Here is a 9,045-nt window from a genome sequence, read left to right as displayed (position 1 = left end):
CCTCCTTATGAGCCCCTTCAATCCTCTCATGTCCAAAAATATATCTTAGACTCAAAAAATATTCAACAACATGACCACAGCTCTTCAGAATAGAGAATATAAAATATTACAATCCTCAGCAAAGAAATTCCCAACCTCTATTTCTAAATTCTTCCACAATTTTGACCTTGACTTCAAAATTCCTCAACAAGGGTAAACATTGTCCCACCCTCTACCATGCCCAGCAACACACATCAAAGTTGCTGGTGAACTCAGCAGGCCAGGCAGCATCTCTAGGAAGAGGTACAGTCGACGTTTCAGGCCGAGACCCTTCGTCAGGACTAACTGAAGGAAGAGCTAGTAAGAGATTTGAAAGTGGGAGGGGGAAGGGGAGATCCAAAATGATAGGAGAAGACAGGAGGGGAGGGGTGGAGCCAAGAGCTGGACAGTTGATTGCCCATGATCCTCTCATATCCCTTTTGCCAACCACCTGTCCAGCTCTTGGCTCCATCCCTCCCCCTCCTGTCTTCTCCTATCATTTTGGATCTCCCCTTCCCCCACCCACTTTCAAATCTCTTACTAGCTCTTCCTTCAGTTAGTCCTGACGAAGGGTCTCGGCCCGTAACGTCGACTGTACTTCTTCCTAGAGATGCTGCCTGGCCTGCTGTGTTCAGCAGTAACTTTGATGTGTGTTGCTTGAATTTCCAGCGTCTGTAGAATTCCTCGTCTCTACCATGCCCAGATATTCTGGTCTCCCTAAAGGGGGATATTCTTGTTGAAGTCATTGATTCCTGGTATGAGAGAAGAGAGATGAAGCAGATTAGGCTTATATCCTTAATCAGGAAAACAAGGAAACATGGAATGATGTGGAGAGCTGACATTTCCTTGACGGTTGTGTTCAAAATCAACCGGTCAAAATAAGGGATCATCCATTCAGGACTGAGATAAGGAGAAATTTCTGGTCCTAGAAAATTCTGAATCTGTCTAGCTCTCTGTCAAAGGTGGTTGAGGAAGATCAGTTGATTATAATCACAGCAGACAATAAAACAAAATTGACCATTCTTTTCCTGCATTGTTTTCTACATATTAATCAATCCTCACTTCATACCGATATATTACTCCTTATCCCACAGGCTCTAATGCTTGTTGACTCCAACTCAATAGACAATGCTTTTCAATTACATACAGAGTACACCCTACAATACAACCACTATATAGACATCCACAGCATAGTAATCTTTAAATTGTCCCATTTAGGTTTAAAGATTTAATCACTGTGAAGGATTTCTTACTCGTGTAGGATAATACCTTTCCTGACAAGGGGATCACTTTGCTTGGCAAGTGAGACCTGTATCTCAGGTTCTGGAGTCCCCTCCCTGGTGGTTGTAGGAGTTAACCCTGAGGCTGCAGGAAGGGTTCTGATAGTGTTGGCCACTCTCCTCCTTCTAGTTTGTGCAACTATGTTCTTGGGAAGCTACAAATGGCTTACTGGCGTATTCTCTTATTAATCCCTCTGTTGCTCCGTTTATGATCCGATCTCTCCTCATAGTAGTCATAGTCATACTTTATTGATCCCAGGGGAAATTGGTTTTCGTTACAGTTGCACCATAAATAATTAAATAGTAATAAAACCATAAATAGTTAAATAATATGTAGATTATGCCAGGAAATAAGTCCAGGACCAGCCTATTGGCTCAGGGTGTCTGATCCTCCAAGGGAGGAGTTGTAAAGTTTGATGGCCACAGGCAGGAATGACTTCCTATGACGCTCTGTGTTGCATCTCGGTGGAATGAGTCTCTGGCTGAATGTACTCCTGTGCCCACCCAGTACATTATGTAGTGGATGGGAGACATTGTCCAAGATGGCATGCAACTTAGACAGCATCCTCTTTTCAGACACCACCGTCAGAGAGTCCAGTTCCATCCCCACAACATCACTGGCCTTACGAATTGGTTTCCTCATCTACAACCATCTGACAAATCCTCTGTTTTCGTATCTACATTGACTCCTTTCCTTTTGACCTTCCAATCATCCAGCTGGGCCTTGTTCTTTGCACCTAGTTTTAAAATCAGCTTTTAGACTCCCACTTGAAGTCCTTGCAATAACCCTAATGCACACAGAGTAGAGTCTGGCTCTTTATGCTCACAAAGGCTGAAGGATGGCAACTTTCCTGAAGCATGGAGACAAGTGTGGCGTCATCCAGTACATTTCTTAATTCACTTTCATACAGCTCCATTGCAAGGAATGTACCACACAAATGGTGGATGGATCTCCAACCAAGTTGCAGTTGGCTCAGCTAATCATGGCCCCACAATATTGGTTCTTCTGTTTTTACCACATACAAGCTCAATGTGGCTTGTTATATGTCACTGTCATGAAAGTCATTCCCGCAGGAGTCATCTTTTCTCCGGTAATACATTCTTAATTGGATCTCTGCAGGCATCAGTTTAGTATCTTTGAAATGCTGTTTAAACTCATTTTGTGGAATGACTGAAACAGCTGAGCCAGTGTCCAATTCCATTTTAATTAAGTTGCCGTTCACTTCTGGCATTAGCCATATTGCTTGTCTGTTGTTAATTTTCACACTGTTAATCTCAAGTCGACACAATCTTGTGTCACTCTCATCATTACCAGATTTTTCATCAACTGCATGCAGATAAGTGCTATTTTTGAAACTGCAGCTTTAACTTTTACTTTTCTCTCTTCTCTGTGCAGTCAATTTATTGCTGTCTGCCCAACATACTCTTTGTACGTGTCCAACTTTATTGATTTTCTGCAAATTTCACCCATAAATCTGCATTTGTTTGGTGTATGTGACCCCTGCCACAACAGTAACAATTTCTTCGGCCAGGTCAATTTCTGTTTAGACAATGCAATCTTATTCACACTCACTTTCATTCCTGACTGCAACTGAACTGCATCTCTGTCTGCAGTTTCCATTGAAACAGCGATTTCAATTGCACTTTTGCATGTAAGTTGTACTTCAGTTAGGAGCCGTTCTTGAATGCTTTCTTTTTAAGATTCCACGAACTAAACAATCTCTTCGTGCCTCGTTAAGCCCATCACTGAACTGACAATGCTCAGACAGTCTCTTCAATTCAGCTACATATGCTGAAATAGACTCCCCTTCTTTTTGACTGCACTTATGAAACCTAAAGCATTCTGCAATCAACAATGGCTTCAGTTCTAGGTGTTCTTGCGTCACTTTTACGATAGTAGCGAAGTTCATTTCGGATGGTTTGGTTGGAGGCGTCAAACTTTAAAATAAACTATATGCTTTTAAACCCAATGCAGTTAGCAAAATTGGCAGTCGCTTCTCATTGGCTATTTCATTTGCTTCAAAATACTGTTCCAATAGTTCAGTATATATGAGCAAATTACTCATCAATTTTTACAATGTAGCCAGCCATTTCTGATTCTTTAAAAATAATTAATAACATTCAGTACTTACTCTTTATGAACCCTGAATTCTCCAGTTTTCTGACTTTAAAAAAAACTTGATTGTGTCTTCTCTTCTGAAGACTGTTTCTCCATGTGTTGGGCTGTGCTAAGTTGCAATTTTTTAGTTTGAACGGCTTGCTTGGCTTTAACAGGTCAGTAGCCATCTTGGATTTGTTTTAAAAATATCTCATCAGCAATGTTACGTTTTGTAACTTCAAAACATTAAACTAATTCAAAGAAAGATGCAGAGAGTCCAAAATATGGGTGTAACTTCAAATTTACTTCAAGTGAGGCATACACGTATCTCGTGATGGTGTGATGGCATATGCATTCAACGTATTTTAAGTATAACCCATAAGTAATTATTTAAGTGAACAAGAATGCTTAATTAAACAATATATATATATATAAAAGATTACTCAAATATTATTGAAATATCAAATACACAACAGAGATGATAGTGGTCAACAGCTGGCATGTAACATGTTGCATTTCAAGGAATTAAATGGTGGATTAACACTTGCATATACTGATGAAGCTACAAAATGCACCACAGAAATCTCAACATCAAAGTTCAACGTACAAGTAGTTTTGGTTGTACTGAGTTAGTTACATTGTCGATAAAAATAAAAGTAATAATCTGTGAAGTATATCCCAGCAAAATTCCGATCTGTTCCACAATCTGCCAGATCCTGAAAAATGAAAAATCATTTAATAATAAAACAGACAAACTATATTTCAGATTCACAGTTTTTTTTACCAGGCAGTGGTATAGAATATAAGATGATTAGAAATTGTATATTAGTTATGGTCTGACTTACTGGTGCGGCAACACGGAAGTGGTATCTGCACTCATGCAGATGTGCAACAGGCAAGACCCAGAAATGTTGATAACCCTGCAGGGATATTTAGAAATTCAATGAGACAGGTTCACTGTATATTCTTAATCCAAAAACAGTAATTTACTCAACATTTTGCACTGTAATTTACTAACTGCTGCAGTTATTTGTTTGCAAGGTGTGTGTGTTAAATTAATTTTTTTTTGGTTAACATTGCTTTCAAACTTGGGCTGATATACCAAACAGCTAACTCTTGGTACTAGGAAAGTAATGAAGAATTGGAAGAACTTTGGATTTCACATGCATTCCTGGAGAACCAGTATTATGCTGTTGGAAATGCAGTCTGGACTTCATGCTATGTTTGTGGTAACATTGTGGTTAACCCAGAGGATTAAAATCCAGTCTTGGACAACGGATCTGGGAAGATGAGTTTGGGCTAAAAAAATTACAACGGGAGATAGAAACTGTGTGTCAAAAGGGAAATGTTACGATTGTCATGGGGGACATCAATATAAGACCATAAAACCAGAAGTCGGCCATTCAGCCCATCGAGTCTGCTCCACCATTTTATCATGAGCTGATCCATTCTCCCATTTAGTCCCACTCCCCCGCCTTCTCACCATAACCTTTGATGCCCTGGCTACTCAGGTACCTATTAATCTCTGCCTTAAATACACCCAATGACTTGGCCTCCACTGCCGCCCGTGGCAACAAATTCCATAGATTCACCAACCTCTGGCTAAAAAAATTTCTTCGCATCTCTGTTCTGAATGGGCGCCCTTCAATGCTTAAGTCATGCCCTCTTGTACTAGACTCCCCCATCATGGGAAACAACTTTGCCAGATCCACTCTGCCCATGCCCTTCAACATTCGAAATGTTTCTATGAGGTCCCCCCTTATTCTTCTAAACTCCAAGGAATACAGTCCAAGAGCGGACAAACGTTCTTCATATGTTAATGATCTCATTCCCGGAATCATTCTTGTGAATCTTCTCTGTACCATCTCCAATGTCAGCACATCCTTTCTTAAATAAGGAGCCCAAAACTGCCCACAGTACTCCAAGTGAGGTCTTACCAGCACCTTATAGAGCCTCAACATCACATCCCTGCTCCTATACTCTATTCCTCAAGAAATGAATGCCAACATTGCATTCGCCTTCTTCACCACCAACTCAGCCTGGAGGTTAACCTTAAGGGCATCCTGCACAAGGACTCCCAAGTCCCGTTGCATCTCAGAACTTTGAATTCTCTCCCCATATGCAGATAGATTGGGGGTGGGTGCTAGATTCCAAGAGGGGAATTTCTAGAGTGCCTACGAGATGGCTTTTTAGAGTAGCTCGTGCTTGAGCCTACTAGAGGATCAGCTATTCTGGATTGGGTGTTGTGCAATGAACCAGAATTGACTAATGAACTTAAGGTAAAAGAATCCTAAGGGTAGGTGATCATAGTATCATTGAATTCACAGAAAGAGAAAATCTGCAGATACTGGAAATCCAAACAACACACACAAAATGCTGAAGGAACTCAGAAGGCAAGGCAGCATCTAGGAAAAGAGTTCAGTGGATGTTTCCGACTGAAACCCTTCGGCAGGACTAGAAAAAATTAAAATGCTAAGGGGTAGATTTAAAAGGGGAGAGAAACACCAGTTGAGAGGTTCAACCTGAAGGAGAGGGGATGAAGTAAAGAGCTGGGATCTCCCAGTGGCCACCCATTTTAATTCCACTTCCCATTCCGATATGTCCATCCATGTCATGACGAGGCTACACTTAGGTTGGAGGAACAACACCTTGTATTCCGTTTGGGTAGCCTCCAATCTAATGGCATGAGCATCAATCAGTCAGACTTCCGGTAATACCCCCACCCCCACCCACTCTTCTCCACCATTTCCCATCCCCTTTTCCCTCTCTCATCTCATCTCCCTGCCCGCCTATTGCCTCCCTCTAGTGGTCTTTCCCTTTTCTTTCTTCCAGGGCCTTCTGTCTCTTTCACCAGTCAACTTCCCAGCTCTTTACTACAGAGAATCAGTTGATGTTGTGTTCTTGGATTTTCAGAAGGCCTTTGACAAGGTGCCACACATGAGGCAGCTTACCAAGCCAGAAGCCCATGGTATTACAGGGAAGATTCTAACATGGATAAAGCAATGACTGATTGGCAGGAGGCAAAGAATGGGAATAAAGGGAGCCTTTTCTGTCTGGCTGCCAGTGACTAGTGATGTTCCACAGGAACCTGTGTTGGGACCGATTTTTTTTACGTTATACGTCAATGATTTGGATGATGGAATTGATGGTTTTGTTGCAAAGTTTGCAGACAATATGAAGATAGGTGGCCGGGCAGTTGGTTTTGAGGAAGTATAGAGGCTACAGACGAACTTAGACAGATTAGAAGAATGGGCAAAGAAATGGCAGATGGAAAACAGTGTCGGGAAGCGTATGGTCATGCACTGTGGTAGAAGAAGTAGAAGAGTTGACTATTTTCTAAATGAAGAGAAAATACAAGAAAAAAACAGGCTCGAAGGCCTTGTGCAGGATTCCCTAAAGGTTAATTTGCAGGTTGAGTCTGTGTTGAGAAAGGAAAATGCAATGTTAGCTTTCGTTTCAAGAGGACTAGAATATAAAAGCAAGGATATAATGTTGAGACTTTATAAAACACTGATGAGGCCTCACTTGGAGTATTGTGAGCAGTTTTGGGCCCCCTATCTTAAAAAGGATGTGCTGAAACTGGAGAGGGTTCAAAGGAGGTTCACAAATATGATTCCAGGATTGAATGGGTTGTTAAATGAAGAGCATTTGATGGCTTTGGACCTGTATTTGCTGGAATTCAGAAGAATTAGGGGTGACCTCATTGAAACCTATCGAATGGTGAAAGGCCTTGACAGAGTAGATGTGAAGAGGATCTTTCCTATGGTGGGAGAGTCTCAGGCCAGGGGACACAGCCTCAGAATAGAGGGGCATCTTTTTAGAATGGAGATGAGGAGGAATTTCTTTAGCCAGAGAATGGTGAATCTGTGGAATTCTTTGCCGCAGGCAGCTGTGGAGGGCAAGTCCTTATGTTTTTTTAAGGCAGAGGTTGATAGATTTTTGATTGGCCACTGCATGAAAGGATATGGAAAGAAGGCAGGGGATTTTGTCTGAGAGGAATATTGGATCAGCCATGATGAAATGGTGGAACAGACTCAATGGCCAAATGGCCAATTTCTGCTCCTATATCTTATGGTCTTCTGGTCTTTAAAACCCCCAATGGCAGCTGGTAAATTAAAATTCTATTGTTTAAGCATAAAAAACTAACATTCGGAATAATGACAATGAAGCTATCAAATCATCATAAAAATAGTTTACAAATTCTCTTCCAAGTACAAAATTGTCTTCTTACTTTTCCAGGTCTGCTGAAAGGTCTTTGACATGAAAGATTAGCACATTTTCTCTTTTCACAAATGCTACTTGAACCGTTGCAAGATTTAAACAGCTAACATTGAAGTTTACAACTTCAGGCAGCTCACTTGCTGTTTCTTTCAGGCCTGGCCATCTGTGATCTTGGCCCGGATGTTTTTCCTTCATTAGCACAGTGCGGACTGCGCCGACGCTAACTGCTCTGTATTTTGTCACTTTATTTATTTTATCTTAGTTAGAGATACCACATGGGAGAGGCCATTCTGGCCTTTGAAGCCGTTCCTCCCAGCCACACCCAACACTACCGATCTAATCCTAACCTAATCATGGGTGTGGTCGCGCTGATACGCAGCGAGTGAAAGCAACACACTGACTAGAGCAGGGTCTGGTTGAACTGTTTACTGTTTCAATCTGCACGCGCTTAAGTGCCCGCTCCCAGCATCCCCCGCTCTTTGCGGGGCAGAAGTGACGTCAGCTTCCGGGCCGAGGCCTGCCCCGCACTCAGAGACCTCTCGGTTGCCGCTGGCTGCGGACTCGCCCGCGACTGCTGGAGCCGGTTCGCTTGCCGCGTGGGCGAGCCGCAACATGACTCCCCCCCAGAACTGGCACTAGGAGGTGCAGAGTCCACAGCCTGCACACTGTCAGTTCTTTTAGGTGGCCAGCCTCGCCGTGGTGGGGGTGGCACCGCAACCGGGCGTTCAAGGTCTAGATACGCCGGTAAAAATCTCTTCACGACAGCCGATGTCGAGAATGCAGGTAATCCCATTAGGGTGCACCACCTTGTAGGGTCCTTTGTATGGTCGCTGCAGGGCTGGTCTGTGCGCGCCTTGGCGAATGAAAACATACTTGCTCTGTTGTAGGTCCTTGGGCACGAAAGAGGGTGTTGTTCCGTGATGGGACATCGGGACTGGAGCAAGTGTTCCAAGCTGCTCCCGGAGTTTAGTTAGGATCCCAACAGGTGTGTCCTCCTGGCCACGGGGTGCTGGCACAAACTCACCGGGAACTGTGAGCAGGGCACCGTAAACCAGTTCGACCAAGCAGCACCCAGGGGAGTTCCTCCACCCAGTCTGGCCCTCGGAGGCGTGCCATCAGGGCTGACTTTAAGTGCCTGTGGAAACGTTCCACCAGGCCGTTGGACTACGGGTGGTAAGCAGTCGTTCGGCGGAGCTGGGTTCTGAGGAGTTGTGCCAGCGCAGACTACAAAGCCGATGTGAACTGCACACCCCTGGCGCATGTCTCCATGGCCGTGTCAGTGAGTGGGACAGCTTCTGGCCACCTCGTGAACCTGTCCACCATGGTGAACAGGTATCTCGCTCCTCTCCAAACTGGCAGTGGGCCAACGATGTCCACGTGGACATGTTCAAACCTCCTATGTGTCGGCTGGAAGGGTTGCAGTGGGGC

General features: G+C 43.4%; 1 protein-coding gene across 2 annotated transcripts in view; it reads right to left on the bottom strand.

Moving 5' to 3' along the window:
• Window positions 1-3,687: 3,687 nt before the first annotated feature.
• Window positions 3,688-9,045, bottom strand: part of LOC134351488 (myelin regulatory factor-like protein) — an 88,603-nt gene continuing 83,245 nt past the window's right edge. For both annotated transcript variants that reach the window (XM_063057700.1, XM_063057701.1), the window contains 2 exons: window positions 4,242-4,316; window positions 3,688-4,112 (listed from right to left, as the gene is read on the bottom strand). In XM_063057700.1, coding sequence (XP_062913770.1) covers window positions 4,026-4,112; window positions 4,242-4,316 — 162 coding nt within the window. In that variant the 3' untranslated portion in view covers window positions 3,688-4,025. The remainder of the gene's footprint in view (window positions 4,113-4,241; window positions 4,317-9,045) is intronic.

This window comes from Mobula hypostoma, chromosome 9 (genome assembly GCF_963921235.1).
Source record: "Mobula hypostoma chromosome 9, sMobHyp1.1, whole genome shotgun sequence".
NCBI classification, from domain to species: Eukaryota; Metazoa; Chordata; class Chondrichthyes; order Myliobatiformes; family Myliobatidae; genus Mobula; species Mobula hypostoma.
The sequence above is the reverse complement of the archived record's forward strand: the minus strand, read 5'-3'. Positions and strand labels throughout refer to the sequence as shown.